We start from the raw sequence: 19472 nt of genomic DNA, 5'->3' as shown, positions 1-19472 counted from the left end.
CAGCATTTATTGTAGGGCACTAGATAAGGAGTCCAGGAGAGCTAGTGCTTAAAATACCCAAACTCCCCAATGGGCTTCAGCAAAGCATTAAAAAAAAATTTTTTTTTTAATTTTTATTTATTTATTTATTTATTTATTTAGATTTGTCCCAACCGGGTCTTAGTTGCAGCATGCAGGATCTTTCTTGCCATGTGTGGTATTTTTAGTTGCGGCATGCAGGCTCTTAGTTGTAGCATGTGGGATCTAGTTCCCTTCAGGGATAAAACCCGAACCCCCTGCATTGGGAGCGCAGAGTCCCAACCACTGGACCACCAGGGAAGTCCCTCAGCAAAGCATTTTTAAAGGCCCAGTGAGGGAGAGGCGTCCCAGGGTATGTGATCAGCTCATGCACAATTCTCTGATTGGCTGATGGTGAGGTAACAGGGTGACGTCACAGGGGTTAACATTATCAATCCTTAAGTACCAGTAGGTCTGGGAGCTATTTGTTTATGGTCATCAAGTAGTTAATTTCTCCCATTTGGTGGTGGTTCTAGCACCTGTAAAACAACTCAGGAAATGTGCATCAGATACTATGATCTGGGTACTTCAGAGAGGAGCTAAAGCAGAGGACATGGGGGAGGGACATGGGGGAGGGATCTGTCCCGGGAAAAAGCAGAGGACATGGGGGAGGGGTCTGTCCCAGGAAGGCTCCATAGGGTCCTGCTCAGTTACATTATGAGGGACAGAAAGCTGAAACCTCACTGCAATTACAACAGATAATTTTTAAAACTCTCTCTGTGATATAATAGCAAACTGTTAGTGCCTTCAGAACATGTAGTTTTTTCTCTTTTTATAGATACGTTTTGAATAATCCATTAAAAAGTACAGACAGGAAAAAAAATTGATACTCCCATTAGATTAGGTAAGGGTAAATTTTTTCAAAGTAAGGATCTGACTGATGTTTGCCATTCTTTCCCCTTTTACATCCTTGCCTTCCATCCACTGGGATAGCAAATGATAACTCATTCACATTTTACCATGTACCAGACACTACGCTGTAAGTTTTATGTAGATTATCTCATTTAACTTTGAAACAATCCTATAAAATAGGTATTATTATGCCTGTTTAAAGATGAGTGTGGAAGGTTTTATTTTCCAAAGATGGCAGCCTCTAGATATCCCATCCCACATGCTCGTCTTACTATGTGTCTTTGTCACTCCTCCATCAAGAGGTGGGATCTATGTTCTCTCTTCTCAAATCTGAGGGATGCAGAAGTAACATTATGCCACTTCTGAGGCTAGATCAGAGAATGTAATGCTGCTTCCACCAAACTCTCGGGATGCTCCTTCTCAGAACCCAGCTGCCATATTGTGAGGAGGCCCAAGACACATGGAGGTTCTGAGTGCTATGTTCTGGCTGACAGCCCATGCTGAGGTCCCAGCTGATAGCCAGCATCAACCACCAGACACTTGTGTGAGGAAACTTTTGAGATGACTCCAGCTCCAGCCACCATCTAACTGCAACCACATGAGAGACTCCAAGTGAAACCTGCCTAGTTGGGTCCAGGCAACTCACAGAACCATGGGAGAGAATAATGATTGTTATTGTAAGCCACTAAGTTGGGGTAATTTGTTACACAGCAATAGAAAACCAGAACGATGAAGAAAACCAGCATAAGAAAAGAAAGGTCGGTAACCTGCCAGAGGATACCTTGTCTGCCTGGCCCCAAAGCCCACACCAACTAAGCAACTAAGATGTGTTACTCCTTGCTCCCTACTACTGCAAATGATGCAAAGCAAAAAGGAGGTGATCAGGAATAATCCACAGAATGATCAATGTATCCCCAAGCACTTGGGCGTTGCCTGGAAAACAAATAAGAAAATACATCTAGGGGCTTCCCTGGTGGCGCAGTGGTTAAGAATCCACCTGCCAATGCAGGGGACACGGGTTTGAGCCCTGGTCTGGGAAGATCCCACATGCCATGGGGCAACTAAGCCCGTGCAGCAAAACCACTGAGCCTGCGCTCTAGAGCCCGCAAGCCCCAACTACTGAGCCCATGTGCCACAACTACTGAAGCCTGTGCGCCTAGAGCCCACACTCCACAACAAGAGAAGCCACTGCAATGAGAAGCCCATGCAACACAACGAAGAGTAGCCCCCGCTCTCCGCAACTAGAGAAAAACCCGCACGCAGCAACAAAGACCCAACACAGCTAAAAAAATAAATAAAATTAAAATTAAAATTAAAAAAAAAGAAAATACATCTAGAAAACCATAAAATAAAGACCAGCATGATAATCTAGCATTCCCAGTCCCACTCAATGACCTCAAGCTACAAGTCCAATTTCACCATTACACACTCTTCCTGTTCATTCTAATTCCATGACTCTGTGTCTGTGACTTCCTGTTCTGGAATATTCTCTCCACTGTTAACTATTTGTTAAGCATTTAATTAATGATCAGGACTTAAACCTGAAGGACAATAGGTTATACCAGTTCTCAGACTGGATTTAAAGGTAGAAGGAAGGGAGAATAAAGATGCACCACTAAACCAAGTAATTAAAACTACCAAAATGGCCATCTAAAAGAACATACCAAATAATACCTAATGTACACTTTTAAAACCCCAGGAGTTTAAAGGATATAAATCATAAAATGCAAATGTTAACATATATATCAATGCATATATATACATGTGTGTATATATATATATAAATGCTAACGTTAGTATTTTTAAAAGAGGATAAATACACAATAATTTACGCATACATACATACATATAGACGCACAGGAAACTGGTAAGAGTGGTTGACTCCAGGAAGAGAAGCACGAAGGGTCTAAGAGGCAAAGGTGAATAAACGGAACGATCAAATGATCAAACCTAGCTTCAACAAAACTAAGACATGCTGACATCGGACACTCTAGATGGGACACAGTGACAGGGACACGACTTCATCTCTGACGTATTCCTGATGAAAATATTTAAGCTAAAGCTAATCATGAGGTTTAGAAAACCGGAAGTGCCCATGGCTGTCGTGCAAACCTTGTCCTCCGAGCCTAGCACGAGTCATAACCACTACCAGTTTGCTTCCTAGGGCACAAGGACCGTCACTGCTACCTTCAAACGTCTGCCTTATTAACACGCTTGTGAGATCTTGGTTCCCAGGCCAGAGGTCAGTCCTGAGCTCCTGTGGTGGGACCTCCAAGTCCAAACTGCTGGACTAACAGAGAACCTCAGACCCCAGGGAATATTAATCAGAGTGAGGCCTCCCAGAGGTCCTCATCTCAGCACCAAGACCTGGCTCTAACCAACTGCCTGCAAACTCCAGTGCTGGACGTCTCAGGGCAAACAACCAGTAAGACAGGAAGAGAACACCACCCAACAAAAAGAGAAGAAAAAAAAAATGAAACGACAAAAAAATATGTTACAAACGAAGGAGAAAGGTAAAAACCTACAAGACCAAATAAATGAAAATGAAATAGGCAACCTACCTGAAAAAGAATTAAGAGTACTGACAGTAAAGATGATCCAAAATCTCAGAAACAGAATGAAGAAAATACAAGAAACACTTAACAAGGATCCAGAAGAACTAAAGAGCAAACAAACAGTGATGAACAACACAATTACTGAAATTAAAAATACTCTAGAAGGAATGAATAGCAGAATAACTGAGGCAGAAGAATGGATAAGTGAGTTGGAAGATAAAATGGTGGAAATAACTGCCAGAGAGCCGAATAAAGAAAAAAGAATGAAAAGAATTGAGGACAATCTCAGAGACCTCCGGGACAATATTAAACACACCAACATTCGAATTATAGGGGTCCCAGAAGAAGAACAGAAAAAGAAAGGGACTGAGAAAACATTTGAAGAGATTATAGTCAAAAACTTCCCTAACATGGGAAAGGAAATAGTCAATCAAATCCAGGAAGCACAGAGAGTACCATACAGGATAAGCCCAAAGAAAAACACAGCGAGACACATATTAATAAAACTATCAAAAATTAAATGCAAAGAAAAAATATTAAAAGCAGCAAGGGAAAAGCAAAAAATAACATACAAGGGAATCCCCATAAGGTTAACAGCTGATTTTTCAGCAGAAACTCTGCAAGCCAGAAGGGAGTGGCAGGACATATTTAAAGTGATGAAAGGGAAAAACCTACAACCAAGATTACTCTACCCAGCAAGGATCTTATTCAGATTCGATGGAGAAATTAAAACCTTTACAGATAAGCAAAAGTTAAGAGAACTTAGCACCACCAAACCAGCTTTACAACAAATGCAAAAGGAACTTCTCTAGGCAGGAAACACAAGAGAAGGAAAAGACCTACAATAACAAACCCAAAACAATTAAGAAAATGGTAATAGGAACATACATATCGATAATTACCTTAAATGTAAATACTCCAACCAAAAGACATAGACTGGCTGAATGGATACAAAAACAAGACCCGTACATATGCTGTCTACAAGAGACTCACTTCAGACCTAGGACACATACAGACTGAAAGTGAGGGGATGGAAAAAGATATTCCATGCAAATGGAAACCAAAAGAAAGCTGGAGTAGCAAGCCTCGTATCAGACAAAATAGACTTTAAAACAAAGACTATTACAAGAAACAAAGAAGAATACTACATAATGATCAAGGGATCAATCCAAGAAGAAGATATAACAATTGTAAATATTTATGCACCCAACATAGGAGCACCTCAACACATAAAGAAAATGCTAACAGCCATAAAAGGAGAAAGCAACAGTAACACAAGAATAGTAGGGGACTTTAACACCTCACTTTCACCAATGGATCATCCAAAATGAAAATAAATAAGGAAACACAAACTTTAAATGATACATTAAACAAGATGGACTTAATTGATATTTATAGGACATCCATCCAAAAACAACAGAGTACACTTTCTTCTCAAGTGCTCATGGAACATTCTCCAGGATAGACCATATTTTGGGTCACAAAACAAGCCTTAGTAAATTTAAGAAAATTGAAATCATATCAAGCATCTTTTCTGACCACAACGCTATGACACTAGATATCACTTACAGGAAAAAAACTGTAAAAAATACAAACACATGGAGGCTAAACAATATGCTACTAAATAATCAAGAGGTCACTGAAGAAATCAAAAAATACGTAGAAACAAATGACAATGAAACCACAACAACTCAAAACCTATGGGATGCAGCAAAAGCAGTTCTAAGAGGGAAGTTTATAGCAATACAATCCTACCTCAAGAAACAAGAAAAATCTCAAATAAACAACACCTAAAGCACCTAGAACACCTAAAGCAATTAGAGAAAGAAGACCAAAAATACCCAAGGTTAGCAGAAGTAAAGAAATCATAATCATAAAGATCAGATCAGAAATAAATGAAAAAGAAATGAAGGAAAAATAGCAAAGATCAATAAAACAGAAAGCTGGTTCTTTGAGAAGATAAACAAAATTGATAAACCATTAGCCAGACTCATCAAGAAAAAAAAAGAAGACTCAAATCAACAGAATTAGAAATGAAAAAGAAGTAACAACTGACACTGAAGAAATACAAAGGATCATGAGAGATTACTACAAGCAACTATATGCCAATAAAATGGACAACCTGGAAGAAATGGACAAATTCTTAGAAAAGCACAACCTTCTGAGACTGAACCAGGAAGAAATAGAAAATATAAACAGACCAATCACAAGCACTGAAATTGAAAATGTGATTAAAAATCTTCCAACAGGGGCTTCCCTGGTGGCGCAGTGGTTGAGAATCTGCCTGCCAATGCAGGGGACACGGGTTCGAGCCCTGGTCTGGGAAGATCCCACATGCTGCGAAGCAACTGGGCCCGTGAGCCACAATTACTGAGCCTGCGCGTCTGGAGCCTGTGCTCCGCAGCGGGAGAGGCCGCGATAGTCAGAGGCCCATGCACCGCGATGGGGAGTGGCCCCCGCTTGCCACAGCTGGAAGAAGGCCCTCGCACAGAAACGAAGACCCAACATGGCCATAAATAAATAAATTAATTTTAAAAAAAAAAGAGCTTGCTTTCAATTTAAAAAAAAAAAAAATCTTCCAACAAACAAAAGCCCAAGACCAGATGGCTTCACAGGCGAATTCTATCAAACATTTAGAGAAGAGCTAACACCTATCCTTCTCAAACTCTTCCAAAATATAGCAGAGGGAGGAACACTCCCAAACTCATTCTATGAGGCCACCATCACCCTGATACCAAAACCAGACAAAGATATCACAAAAAAAGAAAACTACAGGCCAATATCTCTGATGAACACAGATGCAAAAATCCTCAACAAAATACTAGCAAACAGAATCCAACAGCACATTACAAGGATCATACACCATGATCAAGTGGGGTTTATCCCAGGAATGCAAGGATTCTTCAATATACGCAAATCAATCAATGTGATACACCATATTAACAAAATGAAGGATAAAAACCATATCATCATCTCAATAGATGCAGAGAAAGCTTTTGACAAAATTCAACACCCATTTATGATTAAAAAAAATAACTCTCCAGGGACTTCCCTGGTGGCACAGTGGTTAAGAATCTGCCTGCCAACACATGGGACACAGGTTCAAGCCCTGGTCCAGGAAGATCCCACATGCCGCGGAGCAACTAAGCCCATGTGCCACAACTATTGAGCCTGCACTCTAGAGCCCGTGAGCTAAACTACTGAGCCTGTGTGCCACAACTACTGAAGCCTGTGCACCTAGATCCTGTGCTCCACAACAAGAGAAGCCACTGCAGTGAGACGCCCGTGCACCACAATGAAGAGTCACCCCCACCTGCCACAACTAGAGAAAGCCCGTGCACAGCAACGAAGACCCAATGCAGCCAAAAATAAATAAATAAATAAATGTATTAAAAAAAAAAAACTCTCCAGAAAGTAGACATATAGGGAAACTACTTCAACATAATAAAGGCCATATATGACAAACCCACAACCAACACCATTCTCAATGGTGAAAAACTGAAACCATTTCCTCTAAGATCAGGAACAAGACAAGGTTGCCCACTCTCACCACTATTACTCAACATAGTTTTTGAAGTTTTAGCCACAGCAATCAGAAAAGAAAAAGGAATAAAAGGAATCCAAATCAGAAAAGAAGTAAAACTGTCACTGTTTGCAGATGGTATGATACTATACATAGAGAATCTTAAAGATGCTACCAGAAAACTACTAGAGCTAATCAATGAATCTGGTAGAGTAGCAGGATACAAAATTAATGCACAGAAATCTCTTGCATTCCTATACATTAAGGATGAAAAATCTGAAAGAGAAATTAAGGAAACACTCCCATTTACCACTGCAACAAAAAGAATAAAATACCTAGGAATAAACCTACCTAAGGAGATAAAAGACCTGTATGCAGAAAACTGTAAGACACTGACGAAAGAAATTAAAGATGATACAAACAGATGGAGAGATATACCATGTTCTTGGATTGGAAGAATCAACATGGTGAAAATGACTATACTACCCAAAGCAATCTACACAATCCCTATCAAACTACCAATGGCATTTTTCACAGAACTAGAACAAAAAATTTCACAATTTGTATGGAAACACAAAAGACCCTGAATAGCCAAAGCAATAATTGAGAAAGAAAGACGGAGCTGGAGGATTCAGGCTCCTGGACTTCAGACTACACTACAAAGCTACAGTAATCAAGACAGTATGGTACTGGCACAAAAACAGAAATATAGATCAGTGGAACAGGAAAGAAAGCCCAGAGATAAACCCACACACATATGGTCACCTTATCTTTGATAAAGGAGGCAAGAGTATACAATGGAGGAAAGACTGCCTCTTCAATAAGTGGTGCTGGGAAAACTGGACAGCTACATGTAAAAGAATGAAATTAGAACACTTCCTAACACCATACACAAAAATAAACTCAAAATGGATTAAAGACCTAAATGTAGGGTCAGACACTATAAAAGTCTTAGAGGAAAACATAGGCAGCACACTCTATGACATAAATCACAGCACGATCCTTTTTGACCCACCTCCTAGAGAAATGGAAATAAAAACAAACAAATGGGACCTAATGAAACTTAAAAGCTTTTGCACAGCAAAGGAAACCATAAACAAGACAAAAAGACAACCTCAGAATGGGAGAAAATATTTGCAGATGAAGCAACTGACAAAGGATTAATCTCCAAAATCAAGCAGCTCATGCAGGTCAATATCAAAAAAAAAACAAACAACAAAAAACAAACAAACAGGGGTTTCCCTGGTGGCGCAGTGGTTGAGAATCTGCCTGCCAATGCAGGGGACACGGGTTCGAGCCCTGGTCTGGGAAGATCCCGCGTGCCGCGGAGCAACTAGGCCCGTGAGCCACAACTCCTGAGCCTGCGCGTCTGGAGCCTGTGTTCGGCAACAAGAGAGGCCGCGATAGTGAGAGGCCCGTGCACTGCGATGAAGAATGGCCCCCGCTTGCCACAACTAGAGAAAGCCCTCGCACAGAAACAAAGACCCAACATAGCCAAAAATAAATAAATAAATTTATAAAAACAAACAAACAAACAACCCAATCCAAAAATGGGCAGAAGACTTAAATAGACATTTCTCCAAAGAAGATATACAGATTGCCAACAAACACATGAAAAGATGCTCAACATCACTAATCATTAGAGAAATGCAAATCAAAACTACAATGAGGTATCACCTCACACCAGTCAGAATGGCCATCATCAAAAAATCTACAAACAATAAATGCTGGAGAGGGTGTGGAGAAAAGGGAACCCTCCTGCACTGTTGGTGGGAATGTAAATTGATACAGCCACTATGGAGAACAGTATGGAGGTTCCTTAAAAAACTAAAAATAGAACTACCATATGACCCAGCAATCCCACTACTGGGCATATACCCTGAGAAAACCATAATTCAAAAAGAGTCATGTACCACAATGTTCATTGCAGCACTATTTACAATAGCCAGGATATGGAAACAACCTAAGTGTCCATCGACAGATGAATGGATAAAGAAGATGTGGCACATATATACAATGGAATATTACTCAGCCATAAAAGGAAACGAAATTGAGCTATTTGTAGTGAGGTGGATGGACCTAGAGTCTGTCATACAGAGTGAAGTAAGTCAGAAAGAGAAAAACAAATACCGTATGCTAACATATACATATGGAATCTAAAAAAAAAAAAAAAAAAAATGGTTCTGAAGAACCTAGGGGCACTAGGGGCAGGACAGGAATAAAGATGCAGACCTACCAGAGAATGGAGTTGAGGACACGGGGAGGGGGAAGGGTAAGCTGGGACGAAGTGAGAGAGTGGCATGGACATATATACACTACCAAATGTAAAATAGATAGTTAGTGGGAAGCAGCCGCATAGCACAGGGAGATCAGCTCGGTGCTTTGTGACCACCTAGAGGGGTGGGATAAGGAGGGTGGGAGGGAGACGCAAGAGGGAGGAGATATGGGATACGTGTATATGTATAGCTGATTCACTTTGTTATAAAGCAGAAACTAACACACCACTGTGAAGCAATTATACTCCAATAAAGATGTTAAAGGAAAAAAGAAAAAAAAATAAAGCTAATCATGAGGAAACTATCAGACAAATCCAAATTGTGGGCCATTCTGCAAAACACATGGCCTGGATTCTGGAAAAATGTTGTCATCAAAGACACAAAAGGCAAGACACTGTGCCAGCTAAAGGACACCAAAAAGATATGGCAACAAAATGCAATTTGTGATTTTTGACTGGGATCCTGGAAAAAATAAAAACACCTGTAATGGATATTATTGGGATAACTGGGAAAATGTGAGATATAGACTGCATATTACATAACAGCATTGTATCAACATTTTATTTGTACTGTGATTATGTAGGAGAGTGTTCTTCTTCTTAGGGGATACCTGCTGAATTATTAGTGGTGAAATGTAATGATGTCTACAACTACTCTCAAAAGGTTCACTGAAAATAAATAAATACATAATTGAGAGAGAGAGAGAAAATGCCAGAGCACAAGTGAGACGGCACACAAACATAAGGCAAAATGGTGCACCTAGGTGAAGGGTGTATGAATATTCACGGTACTCTTCTTGCAACTTTTCTGTAGATTCGAAATTTTTCAAAATAAATAGTTGGGAAGGAAAAAAGGATGTGTATATAAGTCCACACTATACGTAAAATATGTGTACATAAGTCCACACTTTACGTTGGTATATGCCATATACCAAATACCAACTGACAATTAGAATACAACGCAAATTAAACATTATAACTACACCTAACATAATTTAATCTTATAATTAATTTAATCTAATCCTCTCTTTAAGCAAGAGAGGTCGGAATTTTTCTGCACTTCTGGCTCACAAGCATAAATGACAATTATATCCGTAAAGTAACGTAAAAAAAAAAAAAGAAGAAGACCATTCTAGTTGTTACACTTGGATTGTCCATAATCCACAAATCGAAGCACAGGTAAATGTCTTACCCCTACCTCATTTCACAACTTCCCAGTACACTCTTTCACTAAAAAGTTGTTTCAAAATTTCTATAAGGAAGTTCCGATAAAAACACTACTGCTTGACCCAAAAATAATAATAAAAGCAAATGCACAGCCCAGCTTTCCTCTCAATTGTCCACTAAACCAATGTCAATAAAAGGCAGGAAGCCACACAGTAACCGCTCACTACATTACTGCCGAATGTTCAAGAAAAGAATCTCAGGTTCAATCCAGCCTTTTAAAAAATTTAAAAAAACATTTTTTTTCAGTCAACTCCCCAAACTCTAACATAACCTCGCATCAAAATAAGCCTCATCTGGACTCGGGTCGGCGCTGTGGGACCCCTCACGGCCCCCAGAGCAGCCCCGAACCCCTCGGGCTACCCCAGCAGGCGCGGGTTTCGAACAGCCCAGGGGGGTTTGGGGTCCCCACCCTCGGTGCCTCCCACCGCCCTCTGAGCGGCTGCGGAAGCCGGCCCCCGTCCCGCCGCCACTCTCCCTCTCGTCCCGCCCTTCCCCAGACCCACTCAACTCTTCATCATGGATGCGGAAGCCGGCGACAACCCCTTGCCGATAGTGGAAGGAGAAGAAAGGGACAGAAAGGGTGGCCCCTGGCTTCCACTCCTTTGAGGCAGGGTCCCGAATTAGGACCTCCGCGGTGGTCCCTAGATGGAGAGCGTTAGGATCCGACCACCATGTTGTATTTCTGTCACCCTAGCAACCGTCTGGCCCTGAACGCCTCGAGGCCGTAGCCCGCGCGTGCGCAAAACGCCCTGTCCGCGCCCTCCGGCCCTAAGTGTACGCGTGCGCACTGCGGCCCGCCTCCTCACTCTAGTTGCTAAGCAATCTCCGGCAGCCTCAGGCAGTTCCCTGCCTAAATTATTGTGTAGGCGGCCTTCCCCGGGATCGCTCTCCCCAGCGGTCCTGAGAATTTAGCGATTTGGGACCTAATGCCTGGACAACAGCCTTGAGCTTTATCTGGGCTGGGACACACTAAATAATTGTCAGTTGATACCTGTTCTTTGCAGGTATTGTTCTCATCTTACAACTGAACATCCACTAACTTTAATATATTAATATTAATATATTAATATAAAATAGATAATACATTAACATGATTCAAGATTCAAAAATAACGAAAACAGAGCCAACAAAGTGGAAGTCCTCCCTCCCACGCCTCTGTCCGCAGTTCATCTCCCCATAGGGTAGATCTCCCCAAAGATCTCATGTTATATGAGATCTTTTATTCTTTTATTCCCTTTTTGTTGCACCAACGGTAGCATAGTATAGACTCTGCTCTGTGTTTTGTATTTTTTACTTGACTCTTTAACTTGGAGATTTTCCCCTACCAGTACCCAAAGAGCTTTATTATTTTATTTAATGGCTATACTAGTTCATGGTTGTACCACCCCTTATTTAACTTGTCCTCTACTGATGGTCATCTAGATTGCTTCTTTTTTTAAAAATTTATTTATTTTAATTTTATTTATCTTTGGCTGTGTTGCGTCTTTGTTGCTGCGCGCGGGCTTTCTCTAGTTGCGGAGAATGGGGGCTACTCTTCCTTGTGGTGCACGGGCTTCTCCTTCCGGTGGCTTCTCTGGTTGCGGAGCATGGGCTCTAGGCACGCGGGCTTCAGTAGATGTGGAGTTCAGGCTCAGTAGTTGTGGCTCTCTGGCTTAGTTGCTCCGCGGCATGTGGGATCCTCCCGAACCAGGGCTCGAACCCGTGTCCCCTGCATTGGCAGGCGGATTCTTAACCACTGCGCCACCAGGGAAGCCCTAGGTTGTTTCTAATAGCCTGATCTTTCAAACACTGCTGCAGTGACCAGCCCTGAATATATATCATTTCCTATATGTTTATGTGTACCCATAGGAGAAATTCCTAAAGTGGAGCTGCTGAGTCAAAGCATATCTGCCTTGATTTTTTTTTTTTTTACTTCTCTTTAAAAATGTGAGTCAAAATTCACATAATGTAGAATCAACCATTTTAAAGTGTGACATTTAGTACGTCCACAATGTTGTGGAACCATCACCTTTATCTAGCTCCAAAACATTTTCATCACCCCAAAAGGAAACCCTAAACCCATTAATCAGTCTCAAAATCATGATGCTAAGTGAAAGAAGCCAGACACTAAAGGCCACCCTATTGTATGATTTCATTTACAGGATATTCCCAGACTAGACAAATCCATAGAGACAGAAAGTAGATTAATGGCTGCCAGGGGCTGGGGGAACGGGTGTGAATGCTAACAGGTACGGGGTTTCTTTTTGTGGTGTTGACAACGTTCTGGAATTAGATAGTGGTGATGATTGAACACCTTTGTAAGTCTACTAAAAGCCGCTGAATTGTACATGTCAAATAGAATGGTATGTTATGTGAATTTTATCAATTGAAAAAAACAAAGGGTGGTTATTGCTGGTATTATTATTGTTGATGGTACTGTCTTTGTTGGCTCTGAAAAGCCACATCTAATCTCTCCAGATCACTGGAATTTGATTTCTCTCTTCTTTCCTTGTGGTCTTTCCCCTTATGTGGGGACTTGTCTTTAAGTCACATTTATCTTTCTCTCACTGTCTCTTTCATGTTCCTTTCTGCCACCCAGGTAGGTTCTAAGCTCCTTGGGCAGCCCACCCACCTGTCTTTCATCTCTTCTGGAGGCAGAGTGAGTTTCTGGATATTCATTGAATACCTGTTAAACAGGCGAATGCAGTTAGCAGGAGAGCCCCTGCCTCATCGATTCCAACGTGCATTTTCTGTTCACCTTCACCGTGGACAAGTAGTAGTGAAATCCTAAAGGAGACGAGGTGGGTCCTGATCCTGAGGAGGCGTTAGAGCAAGGCGCCCCCTGTAGGTAGACACAGCATTGGTGTGCCTCCCCAGGTGAGCAGGGGCTAGTGGACTTCAGCCCTCAAGAGCCACGCAGCCTGCACCCTGGTCCGCAACCTGCACTTCGTACCTGGAGGCCCTGGGAGAGGGAGCGTGGAAGGGCCTCCGGAATGGAAGATCAAAGCATACAAACAGGGACCTTAGCAGGAAGACAAAAAGGGAATTGGTGTGAGATTTTGCCCAGAGCAGTGGTTTTCGATCTTTAGCCTGCACCAAAATCACCTGCCTTCAGGTGACTCTGGATTCTGCAGGGCCCCACCCCCAAAGTTTCTGAGGTGGGGTTTGAAATTTCGCGTCTCTAACAGAATCCCAGGTAATGCTGCTGCTGCACTTTTTTTTTTTTTTTTTTTTTTTGCCGCACTGAGTGGCTTGCGGGATCTTAGTTCCTTGACCTGGGATTGAACCTGGGTCACGGCAGTGAAAGCGCTGAGTCCTAATCCCTGGACCACCAAGGAATTCCCAGCCTTATTCTTTCTTTAATTCTAAATAGACTAGGAAATGCTACTTCGAAAAGCAATTGCTGAGGAAGGTCTCTCCCTATAGTTTATAGACAGAGGGGTCAGCCTTCTCGGGTTTCAGCTGTGTGGCCTGGTTAACCTGCTTCCTTAGACCACTCATGCCCTAAATGACAAAAGAAGAATTGGCAGATGAGAAATAACAGGCTGTGAGCCCCTCCAGGGAGGGCCCCGCCATGAGCCCCTTGCCCGCCCAGCGCACCCAGTGCCAGCAGCCCGGCGTATATTACGTGCTCAGAAGATGCTTGTGAATGGGGCCAGCCTGAATCCCAGGAGCTCTGCTTTTAAAACTCTGCAGGAACGCTACCTAATTATAGCCACTTGCACTTTTGACTCATTCTAAAACTGTTCCTCAGACAGTCCATCCTGTATCCTAGCATTAGCTTTTCCCTAATTTCCAATGTCAAGAGATTCAGCCGTTAGGCTATGTTTAGCAGACAATCTGTTTCTGCTGAGCATCTTAATTAACGTTCAAACCAGGAAATGGGCAGAAGTTAGAATGAAAAATTAGGAAGGACAGAAATTTCAAACATGTTAATCTTGGTAAGGTGGGTAAAATGCAAATCTACCTACAGATATTAGAAATTAGAGTCATTTTAGAAAATAATAGGGGGTTCCCTGGTGGCCTACTGGTTAGGATTCTGGGCTTTCACTGATGAGGCCTGGGTTCAATCCCTGGTCGGGGAACTGAGATCTCCCAAGCCACGCTGCACAGCCAAAATAATAATAATAATAATGTAATAATAAATGTATCTCAGAGGAAACTAAGCATGAGCAGGAATATGAAATAAGAGCAAGAAGAACATTAGACATTCAAATTAACACAAAGAATGGTGGTTAACCAAACACTATGAATGAGATTGTGGTCTAGTGTGGAAGCAAAAGAGGTCCAATGTCAGGCTAGAGAGACGTCTATGCACTTTTCTTACAAAAAGGCACATGGAACAATAGACTTTTTTTTTTTTATGCAAGAAAAGTTTTCCTAGAAGGAGAATAGAAAAGTTCTTAAAATGCGGACTTCCCTGGTGGTACAGTGGTTAAGACTCCGCCCTTCCACTGCTGGGGCGCAGGTTCTATCCCTGGGAGGGGAAGTTCTGCATGCTGTGGGGTGGAGCCAAAAGAAAAAAAAAGTTCTTAAAGTGCTAGGGGAGTGAGGGTCACACCGGGTGACCCCAGCCAAGTTACAGGACCACTGTTTCCTCATTTCATGTACAATGAGGATAAAAATACACTCTCCAAAGAGTGGTGGTGAAGATTGAATACCATGTCGGTGGTGCACTATACAATACTGTTTGATTTTTGCCCAGAGTCTGAAACTGACCAGGACCCTGTGGGGCTCCAGGGCACAAAAGCCTTTCTGTGTACCCCATTTCTTGTTTGCTGGAAATACGCTTCATTCAGCCTCCACCACCTTCCCTGAATTACAAAGGGGAGGTTCAAACAGTTGCTAATCAGGAAGGGAGGGGACTCGGAGACAAGGGGGGAGCAGTCAAGCCAAGGGGGAGATGGTGGGGGTGGATTGGGAGTTGGGATTAGCAGATGCAAACCGGTACATATAGAATGGATAAACAACAAGGTCCTACTGTACAGCACAGAGAACTATATTCAATATCCTGTGATAAACCATAATGGAAAAGAATGTGAAAAATAATATGTATATGTGTATAACTGAGTCACTTTGCTATACAGCAGTAATTAACACAACATTGTAATTCAACTATACTTCAATAAAAAATAAATTTAAAAAAAGAAACAATAGTGCAGCCTTGGGGCGGAGTCCTGGTTCCCCCTCAAGGGATACACATAACAATATCTTGAGCCGTTTTGCAGATACTGAAGCTCCCACCAGGTGGGAGAAGTTAACTGTCTGCTGCCCACAAGCGCGGAGACCCCAGACCAGTTGGAACCAGAAGGTTGATGATGCCGACTCCCACTTACCCCACCACCAACCAATCAGAAGATTGTCCACTAGCTGATCACGCCCTCTGTGAACCATTACTAGAAAACTCCTCACCACCCTCTCCAGGTTGGGACACAACAGTTTTGAGGGCATTAGCCTGCTGTGGCTCCCTTTGCCTGGCAAAGCAATAAAGCTATTCTTTTCTACTTCACCCAAAACTCTGTCTACGAGATTTAATTTGGTATCGGTGTACAGATGCCAGATTCAACAGCAAGTCTAACACAGGCCTGGCACAGAGCAAATGTTCAATAGATGTTGTTGACTAATCAAGAAACATCATCAGCTGTCACCTGCTCTGTCATTCCTCTATGACAGGGGCAAGGCAATGATTTTCACTGATTATTGAGCATCTAGGACAAACTTTAATCATTGATAGGGAAGAATGAAACAGGCAGACTGACAGGGTGTAGAAGCCATGTGGCCTGTTGTTGGGGACCCAGAGAGGGGAAGGGCTTTGCCAAGATCACCCACTTGCTGGTGGCCACCCAGGGCTCTGACCCGAGTCTGCAGCTTCCAGCTCCCTGTGCCTCTATAGCTGTCTCTTGTGTCTAAAAGAGACCTTTGTAAAAGCTTTGCAATGATTGTACATACTCTAAGGAAGTACATTTTTTTAAATTAATTTATTTTATTTATCCTTTTTTTTTTTTTTTTTTTTGGCTACGTTGGCCATTGCTGCACGCGGGCTTTCTCTAGTTGAGGTGAGCAGGGGCTACTCTTCGTTGTAGTGTACGGGCTTCTCATTGCGGTGGCTTCTCTTATTGCGGGGCACAGGCTCTAGGCGTGCAGGCTTCAGTAGTTGCAGCGTGCTGGTTCAGTAGTTGTGGCGCACGGGCTTAGTTGCTCCACAGGGTGTGGGATCTTCCCAAACCAGGGATTGAACTGGTGTCCCCTGCATTGGCAGGTGGGTTCCTAACCACTGTGCCACCAGAGAAGTCCCAGAAGTGCATTTTTTAAAGTCCCCGGAACCAACTGATTTGTTGTAGCAAATTAGAAGCAACATCTGAAAAACCCTTCTATTTGTCTATTTTTCTTTTGTATTGTCTAACAGCTTTGACATAGTACATATCGTACAATGAAGCATTTCATTTCTCTTCCCCCCCTTTCTTTCCTTTTTTTCCAGAATCAACTGGCAAGAAGTCAGCTTCAATACTGAAAGTGTTTTGCTCTCTCCTTGTCTGTGTGTACCAGGGCCCCGAGGCAAAATAAAAATGTAAAAAGAAGGTTGGAAAAAAGTTCAAGGAAATTGTCCAGGAGACAGACAAAAGAGAGAAGAAAATTAGAGAATAAACCCAGAAGGTCTGACCTCTGAAGAATGGTGTTCCAGAAAAAGAAAAGAGAGCATATGAAGTGAAGGAGATGGTCAAATCTCCTTCAGGAACATTCTTCATCAGAAATGTTGCCAGGATGAAAGGACATGTTTCCAATTTGAAAAGTCCCGTGGGATGCTCAGCACAATGAATTTAACATCCATTCAACAAATACTTATTGAACACGTGCTACGTGCCTGGCACTGTTCTAGGAAGTTGGGATCCAATGAATGGAGGCAGAGATCAGAGTGATGCTTCTACAAGCCCAGGGACATCAAAGATTGCCAGCAAACCACCAGAAGCTGGGGAAGGGGCATGGACCAGATTCTTCCTCAGAACCTTCAGAAGGAACCAACCCCAAGGACACCTTGATCTTGGACTTCTGGCCTCCAAAACTGTGAGAGAATAATTCTGTTGTTTAAGTCACCCAGTTCGTGGTATTTTACTATGGTAGCTCTAGGAAACGACTAGAGTGTGCCTTTATTTTCATACCAAAGGATCCAACTTATAAGCAGAATGACAAGTTTTATAAGTTGAATTTAAAGCAAATGACTATTTAAAATCCAAGGTAGCGGCATGAGCCAAAGTCCGCCCCTCCGACATTTAAAAACCCGAGTAATAATACTCAATATCGTTTAATTCTGATCATGTATGTTTGCGTTTTCCTAACTCAAAGAATGAAAATTAGGGCTTGTTTGTCTTGGAAGCCCTGTAAGATGGAGTGAGAATGGCCGGAGAAGTTCAGAGACTTTTGGAGAATAGCAGTGGGTAGAGGCCCAAGCCCTCCGTCAGCACCGGGCTCCGAGGAGCCCAGGCGCCCAAGTGCGAAGCTGACTACGTAGATCTAGGGTGCCCCCTGCCGTCTATATTCAGTCACTGCGTCTCCCCAGCCTCGGGTCCTGGCCTTGGAATAGACTTGGCCAGGAGCGCCCCGCCCACTCAGGACACGCGGCTGGAACACCAGGAAGGAAGGTGATAGTGGCAGAGGCAATGCGGGAAAGGAGCTGGTTAGGTGAGGCCTTTCAAACGGCTGTTACTCTGGCTGCGGGATGGCCAGATACGGTACAGGATGCCCAGTTGAAGTTGAATTCCAGATCAACAACTAATACTGGTTGAGTACAAGCATGTCCCAAATACTGCATGGGACATACTCATTACGCTAAATTAGTTGCTAAATCTGGCAACCCTATCAGGGCTGGGCCAGAAGGGGACAGTGTGAACAGAAAGAAATAACTTTATCTGACTTGCTTTTTTGTTGTTGTTGTTGTTTGTTTTTGATGTGGACCATTTTAGAAGTCTTTATTGACTTTGTTACAATATTGCTTCTGTTTTATGTTTTGCTTTTTGGCCCCAAGGCATGTGGGATCTTAGCTCCCTGAACCTGCACCCACTGCACTGGAAGGTGAAGTCTTAACCACTGAACCGCCAGGGGAAGTCCCCATCTGACCTTGCTTTAAAGTGTAAGATAATTTTGGAATTAGCTCGTTCATCCATCTTGTAACTGAGCACAACCCTATGGGACCTTCCCGGGACAGACCCCTCCCCCATATCTTCTGCTCTAGGTCCTCTCGGAAGTACCTAGATAATAGTATCTGATGCACATTTCCTGAGTTGTTTTACAGATGCTAAAAACCACCACCAAGGGGAAGAAATTAACTACTTGATGACCATGAGCATGAAGCCCCCAGACCTACTGGTGCCTAAGGATTGATAATGTTAAGCCCTGTGACACCATCTTGTTACCGCCATCAACCAATCAGAGAATTGTGCACAAGCTGATCACGTACCCTGCAACGCCCCTCCCTCACCTGGCCTTTAAAAATGCTTTGCTGACTCCCATCGGGGAGTTGGGGTATTTTGAGCACTCGCACTCCTGAACTCCTTGCTTGGTGCCCTACAATAAACGCTGTGCTTTCCTTCACCACAACTCGGGGTCAGTAGATGGGCTTTACAGTGAATGGGCGAGGGGACCCAAGTTTGGTTCAGTAACAATCCGATTCCTATTTATTAAACACATATTATTGCAGACAGAGTGCTAGGCTCTGGGCATTCAGCTGTAAGCAAAATGGACAGGATACCTGCCGTCATGGGCAGCTCACTCTACCCCCTTGGCCTACATTTATCTGTCCTAATCAAGTGTCCCAGTCTCCAGGAACTTGCTCAACCCTCCACCACAAGCACAGTTTACTTACAGCACAGCACCTAAACCTTTCCACTCACTCTAACACCTGTCTTTGCTAAACTGAGCTCCGTGAGGACAGGATTCGGTCTGTTTTGCTCACAGCTGATTCCCTGGGGTTAGGGCATTGCCAGGGTGAATGAGAATGTTTTGACCGAGT

General features: G+C 42.7%; 1 protein-coding gene across 4 annotated transcripts in view; it reads right to left on the bottom strand.

The window, feature by feature from the left end:
• Window positions 1-11190, bottom strand: part of MOK (MOK protein kinase) — a 51329-nt gene extending 40139 nt beyond the window's left edge. For 2 of the 4 annotated variants that reach the window (XM_082387470.1, XM_082387471.1), the window contains exon 1: window positions 10998-11190. In XM_082387470.1, coding sequence (XP_082243596.1) covers window positions 10998-11007 — 10 coding nt within the window. In that variant the 5' untranslated portion in view covers window positions 11008-11190. The remainder of the gene's footprint in view (window positions 1-10997) is intronic. The other 2 variants (XM_082387473.1, XM_082387475.1) reach the window with 2 other exon arrangements.
• Between the last annotated feature and the right edge of the window lie 8282 nt (window positions 11191-19472).

Source organism: Balaenoptera borealis (assembly GCF_965194805.1).
Source record: "Balaenoptera borealis genome assembly, chromosome: 3".
In the NCBI taxonomy this organism is placed as follows: Eukaryota; Metazoa; Chordata; class Mammalia; order Artiodactyla; family Balaenopteridae; genus Balaenoptera; species Balaenoptera borealis.
This window is presented reverse-complemented; position numbering and strand designations above follow the sequence as displayed.